We start from the raw sequence: 27,895 nt of genomic DNA on the forward strand, positions 1-27,895 counted from the left end.
GGGCAGGAAGAATAAAGTGTTGTTACCCTGATTAGGTGAATCAAATACAGTGGAACTGTTTTATGACACAGAGACTTGCCATCAACTAAGTAGCACTCGCTAGACAAGAGTACCACAACTCAGTGAATTGAAAGATGCTGGGGACAAGTATTGTTCGGGACCGTTTTGAGAGCTTGAAACACCAATTGCACCCCCTTCTCTCTCCACTGTGGAATATCAGAGGTAATTTTGATTCTATTAGGAGTCTAGTTACAGGCTACTGAGCTGAATTCACTTTGGGCCATCGGTGCACCAGCACTGAGACTTCCCTACTATAAGCTGAAATCACTAAAAAGCTGAACTCATTGAGTACTATGTTAAGTAGTCGGGGAGCTTGAAGATATTGTGGAGCGGCTGGCAGAGCAGTTCATGGGACAGCTGGAGTGGCTCATGGGACAGCTGGTGGAGCAGAGTGGCTGGCAGAGTGGAGCAGTTCACAGAATGGCTGGAGTGGCTCATGGGACAGATGTGTGGAGTGGAGCAAAGCGGCTGGCGGAGAGGCTCGCGGTGAAGGCTGCAGCAGAATCCCATGGAAAAGTGGGGCAGTCTGCCTCAGACCATGTAAGGTGCCCCGTAATACCCCTGTGCCCGCTTCCCCATTGCCACCCAGGCTGGGAGGTAAAACTCTACAGATAAACTTTTGAACTCTGGGGCTGCACTGACCAGGGACAGAGACTTTTGAGTTGTTGGACTTTTGGGTGATTTTTGGGTTGCTGGACTTAAGATCCTGAGGGGAAAAGGACACTGCCAAACTTACTTGGGGGTGGGTCTTCTGCTCATAGTTTGTGTTATGAATCCTGTTTGTGGTGTTTCCTCAACATGATGTTGCATTGTTTCCCACCTTTATTAAAAGGGTTTTGCTATACTCAGACTCCGTGCTTGCGAGAGGGGAAGTAATGTGTCTTAGAGGTGCCCGGGGGGTGGTATGTAATTGTTCCAGGGGACTGGGTGGGGGCTCGAGCCGGTTTTGCATTTTGTTATTGAAACGGAACTCCTAGATACTGAACCCGGCCCTTGTTGTTGCTAACTCAGACAGGCAGAAGAGTTACAAAATTAAATGGGTCTACTCAGGTAAGTAAGGATATTCATGTCCATAAGAGTTTTGCAAGTTTGGGGCCTGATGTTGTAAATTAATGGGGCATCTTATCTTCAAGGTTATGCGAGGATGGGCCTGGAACCTGGGTCTGGGTGACAAACAGTGCCTCTGTGCTACTACCTGACAGCTGTGGTACGGCCGCATGCATTGTCACACAAACCCTCTGGAGATAAATAGCACAGGAAGTATCCACTCAGAAGGTTGGACTGACTGCTTCCCTCATGGTCCCTGATTGGTCTACAAACCCTATTTCAGCCCAAGAGGAGTTCCAGGAGATGTCTGTGTTATGAGATACATCTCTGTCAATCATAGTGACAGACCTGCATCTCAGCTCACTTTTGTCTCCCAGCTTCGACTCCTGCTTCCTGGCTGGGGCTTTGACCACTAGGCCTGACTCCTAGTTCCACCTGCTAGGCCAGACTGCCCATATCCTGCTTGTGACAATATCTTTCTAAAGAATCATGTAAGTTTGCAGAATCCTATAAATATGGTTAAATAATGACAGAACTATGGAGAAGAGTAACTGGCTTTTCCCTATTCTGGTTCCTAACAGTGATGCAGGAATTGTGCAATATTTATTCATCTCCCCAAAACAAATGTTGAGCCTATGTTACCTGAGAATACTGTGTAGAGATATGAAGAGGAAAGGCAGTTTAGAGCTACAGTATCTACCTAAAGTGGAGGAGGTGGTATGGGTGGGCAAACATTGCCCAACCCTCCCAAAAGGAAGAATTACAAGCAAATACCATAAGTTGAAACACAGAGTTCCAGTTTCCTGACATAGGAAAATCCTACACACAAAAAATATGGACTCTCCCTCCTCCGATGCTCAATTTGGTTACTTTTGATTTTTATCTTCTATTTCTGATTAGTCAGAAATTGGTACAGTTCCCTTTTGTTTATTCATCAGCGCACAAGCGTCACCAACTATGTCATAATAAGGAATATGTACAGCTCAGTTTACAGTGAACGCAAGTTACCTTTTGCAACAAAAGCAAGCTCATATTGGTTTTTGATGTGTTGCAGAGAAATTGGAGTAACCACTCTTTTCTTAACAACAACAACAACAACAACAAAGGTTTAGATTTACAAAGATATAGACAAAGATAAAGACACAACAGCAAATTATTCTGATATGAAGGAAAGAGAGGAAGTATAAGTAAGCGGTCGATGTGGCTCCATCAGGCACTCTTTAATGACCTGAAAAATCAAAAAACGAATCTTACAAAAGTCAAAGCATGCACACATGGCTGAGGATAAGTACAAAAGAATAATATACAAACATTCAGGGATACATAAAGCATATACAAAATCAGAAAGGCTGTGTTACAAATGAGAAACAAATGATTTATACTTAGCAATGGACATAAGCAATAAGAGGTGCTATAAACACATTAGGAGCAAGAGAGTGATGAGGGAAAAAGAAGGGAAGAAGAACTAATAACAGATGACATCAAGAAGGCTGAGGTGTTGAATGCCTATTTTCACTCCAGGGGGAATTCTGCACCATTGTGCATGCAGAATTTGCACAGAAATTAATGTTGTGCATGCAGAATTTCCTTTTTCTCCTACAGAAATGGGCTGCAGAGCTGCTGGCTGCCACTAGAGGCTGCTGGACCCAGCAGAGCCCAACTTGCAAACAGAAGATACTATGAGGTGGGAGGGGGAGGAGCTGGAGGGTTTCAGGAGCTGCAGTTCCTGCACACCCTGAAGGAAGGAGATGGTGCGCAGGAAACTCCACACAAGCCGGGATCCAGGATCAGGCTTTTTCTCCCTCTGGATCCCTGGGTTCTGGTGGTTAAGAGATGTGTGAGGCCCCGTGGCTGGGCTCTGGGGGATTAGTGGGTGCGAGTGTCTGGGCAGGGAGGCCTGCAGCTGGGCTCTGGGAGCTAGGGTGTCTGGGCTGCGGGGGCCCCTATGCCTGGACTCTGGGGTAGGGGGTGCAGGTGTCTGGGCTGGGGGGACAACCCACAGCTGGGCTCTGGGGGTAGGTGGTGCAGGTATCTGGCCCCTCTCCTGGGCTCTGAGTGGGAGGGGGCAGAGAAACAGGGGTTTCTTTAACTCTCTACTCCTGAGGGAATATTTTTGTGTCTGTATTGTTACAAATGTAGTTGCTGACAGGTATTTTGAAATAAATTACCAAATAATTGAAACTGGTGTGATTATATAATGTTATTTTGACAAATAAAATAAGCAGAATTTTGCAGAATTTTTAATTTTTTGGTACAGAATTCCCCCAGGGAGTACTATTTTGCTTCAGTCTTCACTAATAAAATTAATGGTGACCAGATGATTAACAAAATTAATATTAACAACAAGAAAAAGGAACAAGACAAAATAGAGAAAGAACATGTTAAAGAATATTTAGATAGGGTAGATGTATTTAAGTCTGCAGGGCCTGAGGAAATTAACTCTAGGATACTGAAGGAACTAGCTAAAGCAATCTGTAAATCATTAGCAGTTATCTTTGAGAACTCATGGAGGACAGGTAAGGTTCCAAAGAACTGGAGAAGGGCAGACATTGTACCTATCTTTAAATAGGGGAACAAAGAGAACCCGGGGAATTATAGACCAATCAGCCTAACTTTGGTACCCAGAAAAATAGTGGAATAAATTATTAAACAATCAGTCTGTAAGCACCCACAGGATAATAGGGTAATAAATAACATCTGAGATAGATCTGTCATGAACAAATCATGCTAAACCAACCTAACTTCCTTCTTTTACAGGGTTACAGGCATGCGGGGGGGAGAGAGAGAGACAGGGAAGGAGCTGCAGATGTGACACATCTTGATTTTATTAAGGCTTGTGACATGACATTCTGATAAGCAAAATGAGGGAAATGTGGTCTAGATGAAATTACTATAAGGTGGGTGCACAACTGGCTGAAGGACTGTACTGAGTAGTTATCAATGTTTGCTATCAAACTAGGGTGGCATATCTAGTGGGGTCCTGCAGGGGTCAGTCCTCGATCCAGTACTATTCAATATTTTCATTAATAACTTGGATAATGGAGCAGAGAGTATGCTTATAAAATATTCAGATGACTCCAAGCTGGAAAGGGTTGCAAGCACTTTAGACGACAGGATCAGCGGTTTGAGCATTGGCCTGCTAAATTCAGGGTTGTGAGTTCAATCCTTGAGGGGGCTGTTTAGGAAACTGGTGTAAAAATCTGTCTGGGGATTGGTCCTGCTGGAGTAGATGACCCCCTGAGGTCCCTTCCAACCCTGATATTCTATGATTAGAATTCAGAAGAATTTTGATGAATTCTCCAATTTGTCTGAAATCAATAAGGTGACATTCAGTAAAGACAAGTGTAAATACTCCACTTAGGAAGGAAAAAATTGACTACACAACTACAAAATCGGGAATAACTGGCTAGGCAGCAGTATCATAGAAAAGGATCTGGGTAAGAGTTAACAATGGGATACATTTGTAAAAAAGGCTAATCATTCTGGGGTGTGGTAACATAAGTGTTGTATGTAACACACAGAAAGTAACTGTCCTGCTCTACTAGGCACTGGTGAGTCCTCAGCTGCAGTACTGTGTTCATTTCTGCATGCCATGCTTTAGGAAAGATGTGGACAGACTGGAGACAGTCCAGAGGAGAGCAACAGAAGTGATCAAAGGTTTAGAAAACCTGAGCTACGAGGAAAATAAAAAAAACCTGGGCATGTTTAGTCTTGAGAAAAGAACACTGAGGATGGACCTGATGATAATCTTCAAGTATCTTAAAGGCTGTTATAAAGAGATGGTGATCTATTATTCTATGAGATCCTAGGTCTGTAAGCTTCACCCTGGTAGAGGGGAAATTAATTATGGAGCCTAATTAATCCTATACACTGTGCTATGTTCTGATTAAATATACATGCTTATTAGTATAGTGTCAATTATTCTGATAAAGCTTCTTTTACTTCCTAAATGTTATGGTAGTTTACCAAGGGAGCTAATTTAAGAATGAAATGGAACACCTTAAATAGCTACAATCTTGTTTCTTAATTAAGTGAAAAGTACTATTGCATCTTTTTGAAATAATGGGCTGACTCTCCAGAATTATCGCTTTTAAACAAAGGCAAGATTAGTAAGAAGAAAACATAATATCACACAAATATAAATTTCACCTGTATTCCAAGATTCTTTGAATTAAACAGGATCTGTGCTTGCTTCAAACCAGGAATGAGCCACTCGGGCAAGGAGACAACACAGGTTTATTCTACACAGTGTACTTTTAAAATTCATTTTTGGAAACAAAGCCAAGTATCACCTATTGTAATTTGCAAAAGCAAAGAAATTTTGGAAAGATTAAAAGAAATACGGGGCGGGGGATGGGAAGGAGAGAATAATATTCCTGTGGAAGTGATGGTTTAGGTAAGAAAGATTAAACACACCACTGTCATGGTATGAACCCCCACTCTGAACCTTAGCATCCAAAAGATGGGGTGCCAGCATGAACCCCCCTAAGCTTAATTACTCGCTTAGAAATGATAGAGCTGCCACACCCAAAAATTAGTGTTTTGGAGCACTTTCTGGCCCCCAAACCTTTCCCTGGGGACCCCAAGACCCAAAACCCCTTGGGTCTCACAACAAAGGGAAATAAACCATTTCTTCCTCCTTTCTTCCTCCCAGATTCCCCCTCCCTGGGTAACACTGGGAGATCCCTGTGATTCAACTCCTTGAATCTTAAAACAGAGAGGAAATTCACCTTCCCCACCTTCTCTCCCCCTCCCAGACTCTCCCTGAGAGAGAGACAGTAATCTTAACACAGAGAGAAATCAGGCTTTTCCTCCCCCCTTCTCTCCTTCCTCCCACCAATTCCCTGGTGAGTGCAGACTCCCTCCCCTTGGGTCTTACACAAGATAACCAAAAAATTGTTCAGGTTCTTAAAAAGAAAAGCTTTTAATAAAAGAAAGAAAAAAGTAAAAGTTGTCTCTGTAAAATCAAGATAGAAAATGTTACAGGGTCTTTCAGCTTACAGACACCAGGGAGAATCCTCCCCTCAGCACAAATACAAGTTGCAGCAACAGAGATACAATCTTTCCAGCAAATACACATTTGCAAATAAAGAAAAACAAACAAAAAGACTAAATCGCCTCTCTAACTGGTACTTACTAAATTGAACAGAAGAGGCTGTTTCAGAAACTTGGAGATATCTGCTTACGTGTCTGGTCCCTCTCAGAACCCAGAGAGAACAGAGAACAAAGAAAACAGCACAAAACAAAGACTTCTCTCCACTGAGATTTGAAAGTATCTTGCCTCCTGATTGGTCCTTCGGTCAGGTGTTAGCCAGGTTTACTGGACTTGTTAACCCTTTACTATCTGTTTATGACAACCACACTGAGTTATCAAAAAGAAAATAAAAGCGAGGTAACAAAACAGCTCAAGAAATTCAGTTGCAGTACATCACTAATAACAGATGGCAACCATCTGAGAGTTCTGGGGTCTCTGAGCCACTAACAAAAACATGTACTGTTAATATTTTACTAATAGGAACTAGTATATCAAAAGATGAGAAGGTGGCAAATGTTAAGGCAATGGTAATGGAAAAAACGGTTACCTATATTTTTGTAACTGTTGTTCTTTGAGCTGTGTTGCTCGTGTCCATTCCATTTTACGTCTGCAAGCGCCCATGTGCATGGTTATCAGAGATTTTGGCCTTAGCGGTACCCGTATGGACAGCTGTGGCGCCCTCTGGAGTGCCACGCTCATGCCTCAGTATATCAGGCACCGCTGGCCCTACACCCTCTCAGTTCCTTCTTGCTGACAACTCCAACAGAGGGGCAGGATGGCGGGGGGCAGGTAAGGGAATGGACATGAGCAACACATCTTGAAGAACAACAGTTACAAAGAGGTAGGTAACTGTTTTTTCTTCTTTGAGTGCTTGCTCATGCCGATTCCATTCTAGGTATCTCACAAGCAGTATACCCTGGAGGCAGGCTCAGAGTTCACAGTCTTGCAGCTTGCAGTACTGCCCTGCCAAAGGCAGTGTCATATCGAGCTTCCTGGGTAAGGATGCGAATGTGTGGACGGACGACTGGGTGGCAGCCTGACAGATTTCTTGCATCAGCACCTGGGCCAGGAAGGCAGCCGATGACATCTGTGTCATAGCAGCAAAGAATCCTGTGGCACCTTATAGACTAACAGACGTTTTGGAGCATGTCATGCATCCGATGAAGTGGGTATTCACCCACGAAAGCTCATGCTCCAAAATGTCTGTTAGTCTATAAGGTGCCACAGGATTCTTTGCTGCTTTTACAGATCCAGACTAACACGGCTACCCCTCTGATATCTGTGTCATAGTCGAGTGAGCAGTCACAATTGCCAGCAGGGGCACCTTTGCCAGCTCATAGCAGTAGCGGATGCAGGCCCTGATCCAAGACGAGATTCTCTGGGCAGACACTAGACAACCCCTTCATCCTGTCTGCGACAGCACTGAACAACTGTGCTGACTTATGGAATGGCTTTGTTCTATCTATGCAGAAGCCCAGTGCCTGTCTGACATCCAGGATATGCAGCCTGCGTTCTTCATCCATCACATGGGGCTTTGGACAAAACACTGGCAAGTATATGTTTTGACCAGTATGAAACTGGGAGATGACCTTTGGCGGAAAAACTGGGTGCAGACACAGCTGGACCTTGTCCTTACACAAGCGTGTATAAGGCAGCTCCGACGTGAGCTCCCTAATCTCGGACACCCTCTGGGCCCAAATTATAGTGACCAAGGAGGAGACATTTCAGGAGAGAAGCAGGAGGGAGCAGGAAGCCAAGGGCTCAAAGGGGGGACCCACGAGCCTTGACAGCACAAGATTCAGATCCCACAGGGTAACCGAGTCCCAGACATGCGGGAAAACTCGCTCCAGAGCTTTCAGGAACAGTGTCATTATGGGATGGGCAAAGACCGGCCTGCCTTAAAAAGGAGGGTAGAACGCTGAAATGGCCGCCACGCTGCATTCCCTCTAAGCTGCGCACTTGGGCGGCTGCCCAGGAGTAACTGAAGTGCCATGCAGTTGATTAGCAGTGCCGCTCACATCCAGCCAGCAGCGTGTAGTCAGGTGTCCTTCCCCTGCTGCTTTGCAGCCATGTTGCTCCTGCCCTCTGCCTTGGAGCCCCTGCTGCTCCTGGGACCCTCCTGCTGGCTGTGCAGAGGGGTGTGTGTGTTGATATCAGGGTATCCCCCTCTCCCTGTACCCCAGCAGGAGAGAGGGGACAGCCCCAAGAGGTCTGAACACTGTTCCGGGCAGTGAGTGAGTGCCTTTACCTTGGAGGCAGTGCATGGTCTCCCAGAGACTTCCCCAGAGCACATAATCTCTGTCTTCTGTCTGTCTCTCCCTCTCTCCCTCCCTTTCTCTCTCTCTCACACACAGACATACACACAATCTTTCATACTCACCTCCCAACACATACTTGTGTTACTTTTGTTTGTTGTTACTTCTTGGTACTTCCAACAATGCATATATATTCTCTGCAATTTTATTCTTTCAAAGTGGGTTATTTTAGTGTTTTGACTGGTCAATGCATTTCATAATTTTTATTTCTCTCTTACACTTAAATTCTTTGAGTAGTGAGTTCTAAAATGCCTAACCTGTCCTGGCTGGAGTAATTATCCCTATTAGTAACTTCTAAAATATATACATTATATCTAGGTTTTTTGTTTCTACTGGTGGCGCACATCTGCACATTACCTCGGTGCGCATAACAAAATTTATTCCGCACTTTTGGCCCTCTAGATGTTTGGCAGGCCCAGGTTGCACAAGTGAGTGGGAGGAAGAAGGGCGTCAATGACTAAAACTCATGTCCCTTCTTCTTGCAGAGGCCTGAGGGGTTGCCAGGGTCTTGGTGGCGGGGGTGGCAGGAAGGACTTTCTAGCAGACTGTGGCATATGCATGCCCAACCAGTGAAGGGTGGCTTTAGTGTGCTTCAACCCGTGCAGCATGGTGTCCATCTGCTCAGAGAAAAGACCAACCCTGCATCAGTCCATCTGCATTTCCTGGGAGAAGCCCACCGTCTGAAGACAGGCACTGCACGGTGTCACAACTGCTGATGCAACCACCCAAGCCGTCGAGTCCATTGCATCCCAGGCCACCTGCAGGGAGCATCTGGCCGCTTCAGTACCCTCCTCCACCAGGGTGCCGAACTCTTGGGCTAGACCCTGCAGGAGGGACTCCTGGAACTTTTTAAGATCATCCCAGAGGTTCAAGTTATATCTGCCCAACAGGGCCTGATAGTTTGCCACGCAAAATTGTAAGCTGGCGTAAGAATAAATCTTTCTCCCAAATAGATTGATCGTTTTGGAGTCTTTCTTCTTGGGAGTCGATGAGGTGTGACCCTGTTTGTCCTTCTCGTTGGCCGCAGACACACCCATTGAGCCTGAGGGTGAGTGGGTATAAAGGTATTCAAAACCCTTGGCCAGAATGACATACTTTTTCTAGGCCCATTTCGAGGTGAGAGGAATGTAGGAGGGGGTTTGCCACAGGGCCTAGGCTATCTTGAGAACCTCTTTATGCACAGGAGGTGCGACCTGGGTGGGCACAGAGGCCATTGAAAAGGGTGTCCTCTTGCTCCGCCATCTCCTGCACCTCCAGCCCCAAGTTCTCAGCCACGCGCCGAACTAGGGCTTGATGCACCCTGAAGTCATCCAGGGGGCTAGCCCTCAAAGGTCCTGTGATCACTTCATCCGGGGACAAGGAGGAAGACTGAACTGCTGGGGGAGGTTCCGGAGCACCAACTACCGCCAGGGATGGAGGCTTCAGGGTGGGCACAAGTTCCTCCACTCTGGTCTCCGAACAGGCCCCCGGCACCAAGCCTAGTGCCACCGGTCGATGCTTGGACACAGCAACCGAGAAGCGCTAAGAAGGGGCATCGTCATGACCAGTACATCCTACATGGTCCAATAAGGACATTGCGCTGGCTGTGCTGCCACTGCAGTGCCGCAGACGACAGTGCAGGTTCTGGCAACCAATCTCACCAATGGGACCTAGAAAGTGGGCTCAACTAGCCCTCTGTGCTGGAGGAATCACCTTCTGGCGACCGAGAAGGGGCCATTGATGACTGCATCTGTCTGCTGCTCATGGCTATCGGCAACCACTGACCAGACGTGGGAGACTGGTGTCGGTACTGGTGAGAGCAGTACCAGTGCTGGGGAGACCAGTGCCGAGACGGGGATCACTGAGCAGTCCATCGGAACCAATGTCTGGAGGACGACTGATGAGAGGATGAGTAGTGTCAGGAGTAGTATGGGGAGTGCTGACCCCGTACTGGTGAGTAATGCTGAAGGAATCTCGTCTTGGTCTGGGCGACGGATGACATTACTTGGACTTGTCCTGGGACCTTCGACGTGGCAGAGAGGATCGTCACCTCCTGTCCGGCGACTGGCAGTGTTCCCCTTCCCCTTGAAGCTTCTTAGAGGCTGGCTTTCCTTCTTGGGGAGCCATAGCCAAATCCTGCGGCACTGGAGTCATCAACGGAGCTGGTGGAGACTTGTGCTCTTCAGTGCCTGGGGAGCCTGGGACGATGATGATGCAGGCAGGGATGTGGGTCCCATACTGCTCCAAGGAGTTGGTGGCATATCTTTAGGAGGGCCGGGAGACCCAACTGGGGAGGCATGATCACATGGCTCCAGAGTAACCTGGCAGCCAGGCCCGGGTCCTTTGGTCGATGACCCTTGGGCCATGTTGCTTGGTGATGAGGAGCACTTCATAGCTTTATTCTTCAGCATCGACAACGTCAAACAATGCCAGGAGGAGCCAAGTGCCAGTGGTGCACAGCACACAGAGGCCGAAGCACTCGGTGAGATCTGTCTGGATGGCTTGGAAGCTGGGAGGAAGGCAGACTTCATCAGGAGACCCTGAGGCAGATATCCCGCTCCTCCTCGGTGTGGGGCCGAAAAGTCTTACAAATCTGGCACTGATCCTTAACGTGTGACTCCCCCATGCACTTAAGACAGCTGCTATGGGGGTCACTCACAGGTATAGCCTGTTGCAGTCCATGCAGGACTTAAACCTGGAGACTGGGGCCCTAACTACTAACTAACAAATGTTTAATTGCTAATTAACTGCTACTATTGTATACAAACTATGTACAAAGGCCCAAAGCATGAAGTTCATAAGAGAAAAAACCACTAGCTCTTGCTTACGCAAGGAAGGCACTCTAACTAACCACCATGGGAGGTAAAAAGGAACGGAGAGGGCACAGGGCTGCTGGCGCCTGATATACCGTGGCATGAGCATGGCACTCCAGAGGGCGTCAAAGCCAACCCTATGAGTATCACTAAGGCAAAAATCTCCAATGACCACATGTGGGTGTGTGCCCACCTAAAATGGAAATGACATGAGTAAGTGTAACGCTGACAGACCCAGGTTGTCAACAGGCAGGATCGAACTGGGGACCTTTGGAGCTTAGTGCATAAGCCTCTACTGCATGAACTAAAAGCCAACTAGCTGTTAGTTAAGGCTGTAGAGAAGACTCATTTTATCTCTCTCTTTAAGTGGTCTCAGTGCCCATGAGATGGGATAGAACACCACACCCAGGTGTGTGGGTTACACAAACACTTAAAGAAGAATGATAGATTAGGAAATTATACTCCAGTATCCGTGATCAGACATGATCTCCAACTACTGCACCTCCTCTAGCTCTAACATTTAAAGATGAGCATCACTGTTTCATACTAATGAGCTAGAGCTCATTGTAGTGAACAAAGCCAATTAAAAATACCCAAGCATAATGCAGAGTGTAGTTCATTCATTTACTTCACAAGTATACTTTAGCTTTCATAACTCTAGCAGATTTTGTAACAGCAATGAAGTATTAACTTGAGACCTCATTATAGCCCTCTCCTATTAAATCTTTGATAAAATGCGGTGTGAGATGACTTTTATTTTGTATATGAATTAACAGGGGTGAGGACTGTTGCTGTTCTCTAGTACAAGTGTTTTTCTTTATACTTCAGGGCATAAAGTGATCACAAGTTGGGTCAGGAAAGTTTCCTCGCATGATACAGTATCACAGAACTGGTGGAATGCATTACTGGCAAAAGGCTTTGCATTCTTATGTACCACTTTGAATAGGTCTATGTTCCTAGAGTTACTGCAGACAAAATCTTTTAGACGTTTTGTACCTTTCAAGAACTGATGCTTTGTGTTATCATACAGAAAAATCAGAGCTTTTGTTATTACAAATTATGTAGCACAGTATTCTACTCAAACTATTAACTAATTCAAACTATTGTAAACATTGTTACTGGAGATACTATATATTTCACTCTCAATTGGTTATAATGAATGAATTGCTTGAGATGCTAATCCTCTCCCCACCCCAGAAACAAAAGAAAAACACACCCCATAAACATGGATGCTTACTCACACATGAGCCCCACTGACTTCAAAGGGATCCTGTGCAGAAGTACAGGACCAGCTCCCAACAGAGGCATGCCTGCCTTAATGTAGTAGAATGCAGTATTTTAATCTTCCCAGATTTAAGGTTTTAAGCATTTAATGTTCTCCATGTGGATAAAAGTCCTCATCCCCTCTCTCCCCACTGTATACCAGTCCCACCCATGTATAACTTCCCTCTCACTTCCACATCATATAGACTTGTAAAAGGAGAAACACTCATTTTTAGTACATCTCATAACATATATCATGTATATATGGGTCCCTTAGATCCCAACCAAATTTATGTTTTTGGTGTTCACTCAAAAAACTGGGAAATTCCCAAACCAAAATAAAAAACAAAAAAACAACCCCCCACACACACATTAAGTAAGGAGTAAGGTTGAAACTACGTTCTGTGGATCCAACTAACATAAAAAAGCTCCTATATTACATGTAAAAACACACACAAAATCTTTAAAAAGATCCCTCCCCCCAAAAAACTATTTTCTAGATTTTAAAAATAATTACTTTTTTAAAAGAGTTTTTTTGGACAATTAACAACTTTAGGCCTGTCCATTTATGCAAGTAATGAGAGAGAATTCTACTAAAAGTTAGAAAGAATACATATTGTTAGCTATTATTGATTCAGTTTAGTGCATTTAGATCACAGATGAATCAGCAGCCTGTAATTTGAAAAATATCCATGATAGATTCTCTCCCCTTTAGGGTTGCCAACTTTTTAATTGCAGAAAACCAGACACTCTTGCCCTGCCCCACACCTTCCCAGAGGCCTCTGCCCCTTCTCTGAGGCCCCATCCCTGCTCAATCCACCCCCTCTCCCTCCATTGCTTGCTCTCCCACACCCTGGCTCATTTTTCACTGGGCTGGGGCAGGGGGTTGGGGTGCGGAGAGGATCAAGGCTCTGGCCGGGGCTGCCGCCAACTGGACTTTTAATGGTCTGGTCAGAAGTGCTGACCGGAGTTGCTAGGTTCCCTTTTCAACGGGTGTTCTGGTCAAAAATCGGACACCTAGCAACCTTACTCTCCTTGTCGCTCAAAAACTACTGTTTGGTAGGTAACTGAAGTGAAGTAAAGATCTGAAGCAACTGAATCACTAATAAGTAAATAAGAATGTCCCAGACTGCTGAAATTAAGTGTAACTGCATGCCTATTAATATATATTTAAGGTATTCTATTTAGGATAGTTGACTTACAGTTTAATTTTTAAGCTATGGTTATAACTTCAAATATCCAGAGCTTTCAAACTGTTTGGCCTCAACTGGCTTTTTCACAGAACATAACAGTCTATGCCTAACATTAATGGGAGCTATGTATACACGCTAAAGCTCGAAGAGATCCCCTATTGTTTTATACAGGCATGTCATCAGAGCAGACACAACACACATTCATGCTATACAATTATCTGCAGAATTATGGTGGGATCATAGACAATACAGACTTGTTTCACAAAGTAAAATAATTCATTATATATTCTATTGAAATATTTAGTCTCATTATGTTCTCCTGTCACTAAGTTATACAGAAAACACACTGTGGAAGAATGTTAACTAGCCTTGTTGCACTAAAATTCTGTTACTGTAACAAACATTTATTTAAGAGGATGCTGCTGCTATTTTGACACAACTCCACATAGAAAAGGAATTTGTTAAACCAATCAACTTCCACTGTATTTCAGTCCTCTCTAAAGGTCAATGTGTTCAGCAGGTAATAGCTTAAGAAAACTTTACTAGATTCCTATAAATAATTTTAAAAGTTTTTTCTTTAAATATATGAACTGGTTTAATAGAAAGAAAGTGTGATATTTTTAAAGGTCCATATCTGTAATTATATTACTTTAATAATATACAGCCTACTGTATTTAAGTCAAGGGTTCTCAAACTGGGGGTTCGGACCCCTCAGGAGGTCGTGAGGTTATTATATGGGAGGTCACGAGCTGCCAGCCTGCACCCCAAACCCCGCTTTGCAACCAGCATTTATAATGGTGTTAAATAGATAAAGAAGTGTTTTTAATTTATAATGGGGGGGGGTCACATTCAGAGGCTTGCTATGTGAAAGGGGTCATCAGTACAAAAGTTTGAGAACCACTGATTTAAGTTAATCAGTAGACTCATAGACTCTAGGACTGGAAGGGACCTCGAGAGGTCATCGAGTCCAGTCCCCTGCCCTCATGGCAGGACCAAATACTGTCTAGACCCCCCCGGAGAGACATTTATCTAACCTACTCTTAAATATCTCCAGAGATGGAGATTCCACAACTTCCCTAGGCAATCTATTCCAGTGTTTAACTACCCTGACAGTTAGGAACTTTTTCCTAATGTCCAATCTAAATCTCCCTTGCTGCAGTTTAAGCCCATTGCTTCTTGTTCTATCACTGGAGGCTAAGGTGCACAAGTTTTCTCCCTCCTCCTGATGACACCCTTTTAGATACCTGAAAACTGCTATCATGTCCCCTCTCAGTCTTCTCTTTTCCAAAATAAACAAACCCAATTCCTTCAGCCTTCCTTCATAGGTCATGTTCTCAAGACCTTTAATCATTCTTGTTGCTCTTCTCTGGACCCTCTCCAATTTCTCCACATCTTTCTTGAAATGTGGTGCCCAGAACTGGACACAATACTCCAGTTGAGGCCTAACCAGCGCAGAGTAAAGCGGAAGAATGACTTCTCGTGTCTTGTTTACAACACACCTGTTAATGCATCCCAGAATCATGTTTGCTTTTTTTGCAACAGCATCACACTGTTGACTCATATTAAGCTTGTGGTCCACTATGACCCCTAGATCTCTTTCTGCCATACTCCTTCCTAGACAGTCTCTTCCCATTCTGTATGTGTGAAACTGATTGTTCCTTCCTAAGTGGAGCACTTTGCATTTATCTTTATTGAATTTCATCCTGTTTACCTCAGACCATTTCTCCAATTTGTCCAGATCATTTTGAATTTTGACCCTGTCCTCCAAAGCAGTTGCAATCCCTCCCAGTTTGGTATCGTCCACAAACTTAATAAGCGTACTTTCTATGCCAACATCTAAATCGTTGATGAAGATATTGAACAGAACCGGTCCCAAAACAGACCCCTGCGGAACCCCACTTGTTATACCTTTCCAGCAGGATTGGGAGCCATTAACAACTACTCTCTGAGTACGGTTATCCAGCCAGTTATGCACCCACCTTATAGTAGCCCCATCTAAATTGTACTTTCCTAGCTTATCTATAAGAATATCATGCGAGACTGTATCAAATGCCTTACTAAAGTCTAGGTATATCACATCCACCGCTTCTCCCTTATCCACAAGGCTCGTTATCCTAACAAAGAACGCTATCAGATTAGTTTGACACGATTTGTTCTTTACAAATCCATGCTGGCTATTCCCTATCACCTTACCACCTTCCAAGTGTTTGCAGATGATTTCTTTGATTACCTGCTCCATTATCTTCCCTGGCAGAGAAGTTAAACTAACTGGTCTGTAGTTTCCTGGGTTGTTTTTATTTCCCTTTTTATAGATGGGCACTATATTTGCCCCCTTCCAGTCTTCTGGAATCTCCCCCGTCTCCCATGATTTCCCAAAGATAATAGCTAGAGGCTCAGATACCTCTTCTATTAACTCCTTGAGTATTCTAGGATGCATTTCATCAGGCCCTGGTGACTTGCAGGCATCTAACTTTTCTAAGTGATTTTTTACTTGCTCTTTCCTTATTTTCTCTTCTAAACCTACCCTCTTCCCGTAAGCATTCACTATACCAGACATTCCTTCAGACTTCTCAGTGAAGACCAAAACAAAGAAGTCATTAAGCATTAAGTAAATTTATTTCAGCAGCAATCACTAAATGTTGCTGCTTATAATTGTTAACCTATACCACTATAACAATCCAGTATCCTGAAAGGTTCTGACAGAGGCTATAGGTAGGAGGGCAGTGGTCTGTTTCCCTTTTCAGGAAGGAGGCTGAGAAAGGTACAAGTTTGGAAATGCTTCAAACTGAATGAGATGCAGGCACAGAAACAAGAGAAATTCCCAGAGAATCAACAGTATTTTGGATGCTTAGGATTAGAGCCCTGCAGGTTCTGCAGGACCCCCTGCCACAAGAGCTGGAGCAGATAAATGTACTTTGTGGAGGGCAGGATTGGGTGAGGGAATAAAACAGGCTGCAGTAATTTGCAGGAAAACATGAAATCTTACATCAGTCTGTCACAAACAGAAAGACTTGCTTTACATTGCTGAAATTCTTTTTTTTTTTTAAAACAAAGATTTTAATACTTAAATTTAAGTGAGGGATAGAAAGATTTGATGTCTGTTATAACAGTAGTTAAAGTTCTTTTTACATGGTTTAAGCAAGATTTGTTTTATTCTTTTAGTGGTAAAATTGTGTTTGAATTCTACTTTTATTTTTATATATATATATATATATATATATATATATATACACACACACACACACACCAACTTTTTTTTTGTTTTTGGTAGCATGGCACAATCTGTTTCTCTTGTGAGATTTGCAGGGATCTAAGGTTTTTGCTGTTAGGAGTGGGATAATATTGCAAGAAACAATGCAGGAGTGAGTGGGAGTGGATATTGTGGGGCAGGACAAGAGTAAGATTTAAAAAAATTGTCCCATGCAGAGCTCTACTTAGAATCCCACATGGCATCAATAATGAGGTTTAAACAACCAAAAGCATTTGGAGTGTTCACTGTGGGTCTGGGTAAATTATGATGTCACAGGACTTTTACATGACATTTGAGGTACTTTGGGTATAGCAATTTAAAATCCATCAGCATTCAAATGCAAAGGGCAATGGGCTTGGGTCCTCTGGATGTTCCACCTTCCATCAGGTGTTATTCATCAGAGTTCCATTGACCTTACAAACAAGTGACAGTGGTGTGCCCAAGGCAAAGACCCATCAGGACGGCTGCAATGCTTTATGCAGCTCCCTGTATGAATTTCTCACCAGTGAGAAAAAAAAGTCACTATTTCTTAGGCCCACATACATTGTGCACACTGGGAGAGGAAGGAGCACTCCTTGCACCCCTCTGCAGCAGCTTGGAAGGATACAAGCTGACAGGGGTTGGGAGACTTGGGGAAGCGAGATGAGACTGTCAGCCTGAAAGGAACAATGGTTGCTCGGAGGAGAAAAGGGTTGTCAGAGTGGGCCTACAGTGTGTAGCCGAGGAGTAGGGGCTAGAGGTTTCTAAAGAGAAGAGAAGTGGAGAAACCTGTAGCAGTTTCCCCTAATTTCAGCCACTGCCTATCCAATCCTCCACCCCAGGTTGTCTCCACTCACCGTGACCAGTGCATAGATGTTTCTGTCCCACCCAACCCACCCCATTCTGTGCCACTAACCCCTATTACGGTCTGTCCCCCAGTCCTGCTCTGCCTGCACCTGAGCCCCCCTTTGTCCCGTTTGTCACTTCTAGGGAGCTTCTGGCATTCACACTCAGCTTCCCCAAATGCAGGAGTCATGCACCACCCATGGTGGGGAGAGACATAAGAACTGAAGGTGGCAGAAGATGTGGGGGGAGGGGTGAGAGGGAGGAAGAGCAAAGCAGGAACATGGAATGGCAGAAAGTGTGTGTGAAGGGAGGGAATAGAGAGGAGATGCTGAACCCAAGTGCGACAGCTGAGGAAGGCGAGAGAGTAGCATTTTTAAAAGGGGCATCAGAGGAAAGTATTGGGGGAGGAGAGAGAGAGGAAAAAATAAAGGGCATCAGGGAAGGTAAGAGATTGGGATAAGTAGAGTGAAAGGATTTGTGGGACAAGAATAAAGAAAAGGAGGCTATTGGAAGAACAAGCAGGAATGTAACACAGTGATCCCAGATAAGAACATTCAGGCACGCACTTGAAAGAAAGTGTGGGAAGCTATTAGCTTTGAGCATCCTATAGCCTGTCTCCAACACAGCTGTTCTGCCAATGCTTGGAATGAAGAGATCAAAAGAACATTAAACAGATAAAAAGCCCTTCTCAAGAGAGAAGAGAGGGGTCAACTGTCAGGGAGATAGGTTGACAGTCTGCAGAGGAGCCTGAATGAGTTGGATCTTTCCCCGGATCCAGGGAATGGTAAGCCTTAGGAAAGGCAAGCATGTGGACAGGTTAGTTTATTCTTTGTAAGATCTGTTTTCTCAAGTCAATTGGTTCTACGTAAACAGTTTGCTTTAAGAAGGCAGTTTGGTTACCAGTTATGAATCTCAGTGTATTATTATTTGTGTTATCATAGCACCTACGAGCCCTAATCCTGGCTCAGGACCCCACTATGCTAGAGCCATGATTAGCACGATCACACACACTGAAAAATAAAAAGATAGACTGTAAGCTCCTTGAGGCAGAGGCTAAGTATAAGACTATAGACGAGAGGCAGATACAGATAGACTGATAAGGAATACAAGGAAACAATGAGACAATATTAGTCAGCATGATAAGCAGTGGCAGTAGAGTCACGTCTTTTGTAGGAATCATGGGGTGATGCTTCTTGGGAGTACCCAGGGTTGTGAGACACCTTGCTACCACCTGTGCTTAGCATGAGGAAGTCTTGTCTGTCCCTACTGGTGAGCAATGCCCCAAATCCACCAGCCTTTGGCAACACAAACAGTTGCTTCTAGGCTTCTGCAGGCCCTGCTCTCTCTTTAAAAGTTAACAACAGCTACAAGCCAACCCTTGAGTCCTCAGAGCTGCCTTCTGGAGTGCCCAGCCTCTGACTGATTCTCAGATTTGGCTAAGAGGAGGTCATTAGTGACTTCAATGTGAATGTTGAGTTCTTAGTTGAGAGCAAGGGGTAGAAGTCAGATTGGAGATGTTGCAGGATGGAAGTGGAGTAGAGACGCTCCAGACAGCAATTATAAACAGCATGTTCAATGAGTTTAGAAATGAAAGGGAAATGGAATGGTAGCTGAAGACGCAAGTGGGGTCAAAGGTGGGTTCTTTAAAGACAGGTGATACTAAAGCGTGTTTGTATTGTGAGAGGAAGAGCCAGAGGAGAGTGAGAGGGTAATTAGAAGAATAAGAGAGGGGATCAGAATGGGTTCAAAGGAGATCAGGTGATGAGATGGGGTTACCAGGTGAAGTAGAGGGGTTAGAACAGGAGAACAGATTGGAAACGTTTGCATCTGTGACCATGGAGGAGGACAGAGATGGGATGGGAAGGAGAAAAAGGAAGAAGGAAGGAGAGTCAAGGGGCGAGGGAATATCATATCACAAGCTGTCATGAAGGTCCTTTCATGAACTGGCAACTGGTTAAAAGACAGAAACAAAGGGTAGAAATAAATGCTCAGTTTTCAGAATGGACGCACACCGCTGAATTAACGTGCTTAGTTTGGTCGCGTGCACTCGACTTTATAGAATCTGTTTCCAAAAATCGGTTTCTGTAAAATTGGAATAATCCCGTAGTGCAGACATACCCAAAGAGACCAGGACGGGTAAAAGGTGCAGTTGGATCCTGTCATAGTTCTCAGGCTTTCTATACTGGGCAGAAGAAGCCATTTTCACTGATACCTAGGAATGTTTAGAGAGACAAACTGCAGTGCACCTGCTGTTAAGAGAATGTGAAGAAAGACTGAAAGTCCTGAACACTAAGCATTGTTAAAAACAAAACAACAACTCATTAGAAGAGCTAGGATACTTTGATTTCACCATGAGAAAGAACTAACAACAAACAGAAAAAAATTCTAGGTTAGATCTCCAAACCCCAGTGGGAACAAACTTACTCTGCAGTATGGTAAGTGGCTTTAGATCTCGTCCACACTAGAGATTTCAGGCTAACTTTCCTTTTACCAGAGTGCTGTCTGGTTCTTAGGCCTGGTCTACATTCATTTTTTGTAACAATATAACTATTTCGGTTAGGGGTATGTTTTTCTTCTCCACACAAATAGTTATATTGGTACAACTCCTAGTATGGATGCAGTTATACCAGTATAAAGAGGCAGTATGGCTTATTCCCCTTCCTATGCAGGAATAACTATGCTGATGTAATGCACCTTTTAACCAATACAAGTGCATCCACACTAGGGGTTGAGTTTGCGTAGGTGGGAAGAAGAGTGCATCGCTTTAATTACCAGTATATATAATGTGATATAGCTTTTGTGTATAGGCAAGCTATGTATGTGCTGTGATAGGTGGAGGATAAGCTTGCCAATGGTACATGTAAGTTCAAAGGCCACAAAGACAGTGATATATCACTACCAATGTGATATATGCCCCTCTGCCATGCACACTGGACAAACTGGACAGTTTCTGCACAAAAGAATAAATGGACACAAATCAGACATCAAGAATTATAACATTCAAAAACCAGTAGGAGAACACTTCTATCTCCGTGGACACTCAACAACAGACTTAAAAGTGGCAATTCTTCAACAAAAAAACTTCAAAAACAGACTCCAATGAGAAACTGCAGAACTGGAATTAACGTGCAAACTGGGCACTATCAAGTTAGGCCTAAATAAAGACTGGGAGTGGATGAGTGGCTACAATAAATAATTTCCCCATGCTGATACTCACATCTTCTTGTCAACTGCTTGAAATGGGCCGCCTTGCTTACACTGCCCTCATTATCACTACAAAAGTGATTTTTCCTCCCTTGGTATTCACCCCTTCTTTTCAACTGTTGAATTGGCTCATTAGCACTGACCCCTACACTTGGTAAGGAAACTCCAAACTTTTCATATGCTGTGTATTTATACTTCCTTACTGTATTTTCTACTCCATGCATCTGATGAAGTGGATTTTAGCCCACAAAAACTTATGCCCAAATAAATCTGTTAGTCTCAAAGGTGCAAAAAGGACTCCTCATTATTTTTGCTGATATAGATGAACACAGCTACCACTCTGAAAGATAGTACATTCTACTCCATGGGTTAAAAGCTACCTGCTCTGACCTTACTGACTTTTCACTCTATTAGCATCTAACTTTCACGGTGCATTTTCTTAAATATACAGGAGATGGTCAGCGAGGTCAACACTGGCAGGGTTTCTATGTACATTACCTGTTGTTGCATTAGAAACGATTTTTTTCCTGTAACTTTGAATTAAGCATCCCTTCTCTGGCACACTTTCTGAACAGTGTATTGCTAGCTGTGCTATAGACTGCAGCTGTTTTCATATTCTTTGCTTGCCCCCTTTGTAATGTGTTGTGATGAAGTATTAATAAGTAATGACTATAAGGCTCGGGGACAGAGCTCAGCTCTAACTTGGCCCAGGGACCCCCAACAAGGGTATGCTGCAGTACCACCCAGCTTTCCACGTAGGTACCTAGACTCACTAGAAGGGACAGGACACTTGAACAGGAGGGGTCCCGTCCCGACACTCAGGAGCGCACCACACTCACCACCTCTGTCGGCCACCGCAGAAACGCCTGAGGCTGCCATGCCACTGTTCGCAGATGGCCCCTGGCGTGACGTACATCCATTGGAACGGCGCCTGAACCAATAGGAAACAGCCTTGAGGGCTCCGGCCCCGCCTTCAGAACGCGGAGCTCATTGGGACTCGTAGTCTGTCTTCTCTAAGGAAGCGGACTCCAAAAGGGGGTAGGGCCTTGGTTGGGCCCCGCCCCGCGCCGCTGTACTCCGTGGGGAAACTACGCTTCCCGGCATGCAGCGGGGCAGGGGAGGCGGGCGGCCGCTGTGAGTGGCCGGCGGGGGAGCGGGGCTGAGTCAATCACAACAATGAGTTCTCCGCTGCCGCCCGAGGAACGCGGCTGAGCCCCGCTGAGCAGCGGCAGCGGCGGCGCTGGGCAGAGCGGCTCGCTGGCCGCCGCTGCGCTCATTGTTCGGAGAGGGACAAGCTACGCTGTGAGCATGTGGATCCCTACAGAGCACGAGAAATACGGCGTGGGTGAGTGGGGCCGCTGGCACCGGTGTCCTGCCGTGGTGGGGCTGGTCCAGGTGGCGATAAGAATGTAACCCCTCCCCGAACCTCCCGGGTGGGGGCATGCCCCTAATTCTGCCGCTGTCCGAGGAGTTTGCAAGCGGACGCTGCTGGTTCGTGTGTCAGATGGGGAGGGAGGGAATGGATCCCTGTTATCACACCCCTTCCCTCCCCCAGGGCAGTGAATAGCTGCAGTGATTAAAAGTGTGTGTGTGAGGGGGGCCGGGTTATAAACCAGAAACAGTCGTAAAGCATAAGTCTCCCTGTAGCCTAATCACCTCTGCAAAGAGTCGGTGAGGATTGAATAGCATCTTAGTAAAACAGCTCCGTCGGGAGACTCCTTCCCACTAACCTCGGCACCGGAGGCAGGAGGGGGGAGAGAAAACCACACAATTGTTTAAAAACGGGTATTCCGCTTAACGGGCACGCTCAGTTTAAGCTACTGCCATCTTTCGAGACACAGGCACCAGTCCGCAGTTGTATGTGTTTGTGTGTGTGTGTGTGTGTGTGTGTGTGGACGGTGTTTAATCAGGACAGTAGCTTACTTCCTATGCTAACGTTTTGTTTGACTGGGAAATGGATTACTCAGAGGCAGGGAAATGTGTTTCAGTATTTGAAGTTCAAGGTCCTGTTTGTGAGGAGAAGAGACAGCGTATTATCTTCCTATTCAAAAAGTGAACAACAAAGGATGTTAGATGTTTGACTGATGAATCTGGGTTTTCTCATCTTTTCTCCCCCGCCCCGAGTTACAGAATAAGGAACGTTCCCCCCCGTCTCTGTCTGCCCCTCCCCCCTTAGTTCCATATTTAAAACTCAGATTTTTCTTTTCAACTATTGAATTCAGCCTGATCCCACTGATACTTTTTGGAATGGCTAAGATTTCCTGCCAGCTATATAAATAGCTCTAACAACAATAAAACAATTTCAAAATCCTATCAGTTTGTTTGGGAAATAACCCACTATTGTATCTATAACAATTTTTAGTAAAAAAAAACAAAACAGCTTACTGTATAAACGTTGAAAAATATATCTTTCATGTGGCGTGTGTGGTTTGGGATTTTTGTGTGTGTGGTTTTTGGTTTTGTTTGATTTTGTAAAAACAAAACAAAGTGACATTTGTGGAAGTCATTTGCACTTGGTTATTATTTGTTCAGCTCTGCCTGAGGGCAGGACTCTGGAGCCCATTAAATTGACTTATGAAGTGATTAAAGAGACTCGTTGTAGTTTTTGACACCATCTATTAAAACCACTAATACTTGATCGGCTTTGGTGACTCGTCCCAGACAATAGCTGCCATTTCACACAAATGTAGTTGAAGTGCTTCGCAGATCATTGGCATTGCAAGAAACTGTATGTCCAGGTTGTATTTGTACATTGAATTGTGTATGTTATGGAAAATCCATGATGAACATAAAGACATTTTCTTTGTGTGCGTGTGTGTAATCTCACTCTGTTTAACAATTAGCATAGGAGCCAAGACTCATTCAATATGACTATGTCCCATTTGGAGTTGATCCCAGATGTTGCTGTCTTCCAAATGTTAAATCCCATTCATGGTCTCTATAATTTATTTTCTTGACTTCTTTATGTGCCAGGTCACAGCTGGGTTGCTAGATATCGATTAGTCCTCCAGTCCTCTTTCTTTATTAGGATGGGCAGAGGCTTAAAATCCACTCTGGGATTTCCTGGAATGGCATGTAGAATATTACCAGTCAAGTATTTCAAGCTGCATCACTCCCCTCCTTTTTTGTTGTTGAGTGAAGGAGAATATTGCGCAGCTGAAACATATCTTCCTTTTTGTTAAAGCAGCAAAGAATCCTGTGGCACCTTATAGACTAACAGACGTTTTGGAGCATGAGCTTTCGTGGGTGAATACCCACTTCCTCAGATGCATGTAATGGAAATATCCTTTTTGTTGTTTACAATCTGAAAAAATGTTTGTTAGTAATCTGCTTTTTTATCTATTCCACTGGTAAAACCCAAAACAAAATCAGTCCCCCCCCCATTTGAATAATTAGCCTGTGGCTGCTGAACAATTGAATAGTATCCTTCAGTTAAATTTTTCTGTGCTAGTAAGTCTTGGTTGAGTACTTAACCATAAACATCTAATTGTGCATGCCAATGTTTGCAGAAATCTTATGACTGCTGGAGAAGTATCTTTGTAAACTCAGTAAGTGTCCCATTTCCTCCCTTCCCGCTACCTCCTTTGGATTACTTAAGAACAAATATAAAGATTTTCAAGTGTCCTTTGCTGCTTATATATAATAACCAGTTCTTTGTTTCTTTTTCACTTGCCTCCAAAAGTCCATCCGAAATACTCCTCATCTAGTGGCATCCCATCACTGTTTGTGCATCCTCATTACAAACTACTGAAATATTAAACAATTTCACTTGCTTTGGGAGTAGTATTTTACAGTCTACATTATATTAACTTTATCCTTAAAAGAACAGCACTCTGAGTACAAAAATTTGTCTTAAACTGCAATTGCAACACAAAGTGATGATGTGGGATATGGGAAAATAGTATAATATCCTCCTATGTCTATTTCCTGAAGCTTCTTAGGAAGATGATTTTATATATTCAAAATCTAATATCATACCTCAAAGACTTGCTTAAACTATTCCTTTTCCAATCACTGGAAATGGTATGTTTCTGAACAATTATTCTATGTTACTTTGGCACGTTAAACTGCCTTGGTAAAATGGGTACATTATAAAGCCCCCTTGAGAATTCTGATTAGTTGTACCAAGCATATGTATCCTTTGTATGAGTGCGCAGGGCTCAGATCAACGTCAAATCTCATCTGCATTTTCAATCTGAATTTTGCAGCACATGCTGTGCGATCCACGCTTCTACTGTGGCATGCCAAAATGGATGAATAACCAAGCAACAGCCACCTAATTGCACTGAGAGACTGCTGGTAACCAGGTGGCTGTTGCTCACTCGTATAGCCTGGCTGACTCTCACTATAAGGAGTATTTTATACATGAATAACACAGTCTTCCCCATCTTCTGTGTTTATGAAACTACTGCCAGCTAACTGCAGATAATTTTTTTTAAATTCCTTTTCGCTGACCAGGTTGCTTTACTCTCAGTTCAACTAATAATGGCTATTGCATACTGACTTGGTTAGGAGCAAGTCAGTTATGAATGATAGTAAACCTTGATGCAAAGGTTCTTGGTATAAACTTAATCTTCTGCTATGAGTTGGACGTTGTCTTAAGGTTTACTCCCAGTTTAGTGTGGGGCAGTTTTATCTTTGTCATGTTCTGCCTTCATATGGAATCTGCATTAAGTTGTCCTCCAGGATGCTATTGATAAAGATGTATGCAATATATACAGTATATTTATCATTCCAGAAGCTTGCTTGCTTGCTTGCTTTCTTGTGTAAGGAGGGAAACGCTTTTCTGTTTTCTCATGATGCTGTGTCAGACTGATAACAATACTCAATAAAAGAACGTTGTCCAGTTACAAATAACACTTAAACCCTAGCATGGAGAGTCTAAAGAGACGGTAGGACAGATGCAACTTTGGAATTTTTGTGAGCATATCTGAAAGTGGTAGACGCGCCTGGTAAATATCTTACACAAATCACAAATGGAGTTGGATCCCATAGGACTTTCATGACCTACACTGTATAATCTACTCTAGAAGTATCAAAAGTGGTTTGAGCAAGACTATATATAGCTGTGGATATTTTGCACATATAGATCAGTGAGTAGGTGCATCTTTCAAAGCCAATTCTTACTGCTTGGTGCAAACCTGAGACCTGTAATTGTAATAAAGAAAATGCACTGCTTATTTTGTACATGCTACTTAAAGAGGAAAAAGGAAGTTCAGTTGATTGCTAAATGAGTAGTCCAAATATAAATAATAGATTTATTCCCCCCCAAAATAATTCCACATACTGCGCAATGCTAGATCTGTCAGCATTTTAGTTTGATAAATCCTGTATCTGAGAATATACTTACATTTTCTAGATTGTGATCATTTTATATTGATTTAGTCACTGAATGCAGATGTTAGCCTGGGGAGTTATGGGGCATGTGTGTGAGAGTAAGAGAGAGGAGGGGAAAGTTGGAAAAAAATTAAGAACAGCTGAACACAGTGTACAACTTACAAGTAGCATGTTCACCCAGACACTGTAGTCATTCAATATAGCACCATGCACTTTTTAAACTCATACAGATAACATAAGTCCAAAGGAACTTGGCATTTATATTGTGCTGTTGAGCCATAAATCACAGTGCTTCACAAAGTGTGTACAGGATGAACATCTCCATTTTATAAAGGGAGGAACTGAGGAGGTTAAGTAACTTGTTGAAAATCACGTAGTATGGCCAAGGCAAAGCTGAGAACTGAACTTCCATTCAGTATAGCATGAAGGAATTAACACAACAAAGGCAGTGTACAAATAAAACCCATGACCAGAATTCCTGATTCTTATATCCAGGTAGTATCTCAAATTTCAGCTATGCCCTTAACTCAATAATTTACATTTTTATAATATTTTCATCTCATTTAATGTCACTTCATTTATTGGCCTCATCACAATTTTCTAAAAAGCTGTTGCCCAGTGGATTATTCATACAGCACCCACACTCTGTCAGATTTAATTTTAACCCATAACTTTCTGTATTTAAAACCTTTTTTTAACGATCTAAGCTTAAATAAACTTTTCATCTCAGAACATATTCAACTCATGATATTGGTGAAGGACAGAGATCAGGGTTGAGATTTTCAGAGCTGGCTAGGAAATTTAGCTACACAGTTCCCAGTGAAATGATAGAAATTGTGCTGCTAAATATCAAAGTGGAAAATCTCACCATAGATACTTGTGCTGCTAAGCAATTCAGTACTGTTGATGAGACGAGATCCAGATTAACAGATCACTGGGCCCTAGGCTAACCCTGACTCCCCTCTCCTGATCAGCTCCCTTGTGCAGGCAGTCATTGCAACTCCTTGTCCAACGTTATGGCTGAGGTACTAGTGCAGGAGCTGGCCTTACAGCTGTGACGAGGAGGAAAAGCACTGCCCCCTCCCGCCTGTTTGGGTTTGGCTCCACCCACCCTCTGTCATTACAAGGGCTAGGGCAGCATGGCCAAAATTGAGGGAGTGTCATTGCAACCTGGTGCATGGGGTTCGCAATTCCATTCACGCAGTTTTGGCCCTGCCACTCCATGTCATTACACGAGACTGGTCGGCCAAACCTGAGTGTACAGTGGGACAAGCAGCACTTCTGTGGGGCTGGCTCCTTTAGCAGTAGTTGAGCCAGACCAGCCAGAGGTATATAGGTTGCCAGTGCCTTAATCCGGCCCTGCTGTTGACCTCAAAGTGTCTGTGACATGTCTAAAGCCCTGGTATGAATAAAGTTGTGCTTGAGTGCCTCCATTCTTCTCTCCTGAAAACAACCCAGAGAATAGTATTGGGTGATAGCTCATCAGTAAGGCTATGATTTAGTCATGGGTATTTTTAGTAAAAGTCACGGACAGGTCCTGGGCAATAACCAAAAAGTCATGGCCAGTGACCTGC

At 43.8% G+C, this 27,895-nt stretch overlaps 2 protein-coding genes across 5 annotated transcripts in view; one reads left to right on the top strand and one right to left on the bottom strand.

The window, feature by feature from the left end:
* ZNF277 (zinc finger protein 277) overlaps positions 1-21,896 on the bottom strand; it is an 85,390-nt gene extending 63,494 nt beyond the window's left edge. The window contains exon 1 of the mRNA XM_050936284.1: positions 21,824-21,896. Coding sequence (XP_050792241.1) covers positions 21,824-21,863 — 40 coding nt within the window. The 5' untranslated portion in view covers positions 21,864-21,896. The remainder of the gene's footprint in view (positions 1-21,823) is intronic.
* Positions 21,897-22,206: 310 nt separating this feature from the next.
* Positions 22,207-27,895, top strand: part of DOCK4 (dedicator of cytokinesis 4) — a 423,715-nt gene continuing 418,026 nt past the window's right edge. For all 4 annotated transcript variants that reach the window (XM_050935998.1, XM_050936000.1, XM_050935999.1 and 1 more), the window contains exon 1: positions 22,207-22,329. In XM_050935998.1, the coding sequence (XP_050791955.1) occupies positions 22,293-22,329 (37 nt within the window). In that variant the 5' untranslated portion in view covers positions 22,207-22,292. The remainder of the gene's footprint in view (positions 22,330-27,895) is intronic.

Source organism: Gopherus flavomarginatus, chromosome 1, assembly GCF_025201925.1.
Source record: "Gopherus flavomarginatus isolate rGopFla2 chromosome 1, rGopFla2.mat.asm, whole genome shotgun sequence".
Lineage (NCBI taxonomy): Eukaryota > Metazoa > Chordata > Testudines > Testudinidae > Gopherus > Gopherus flavomarginatus.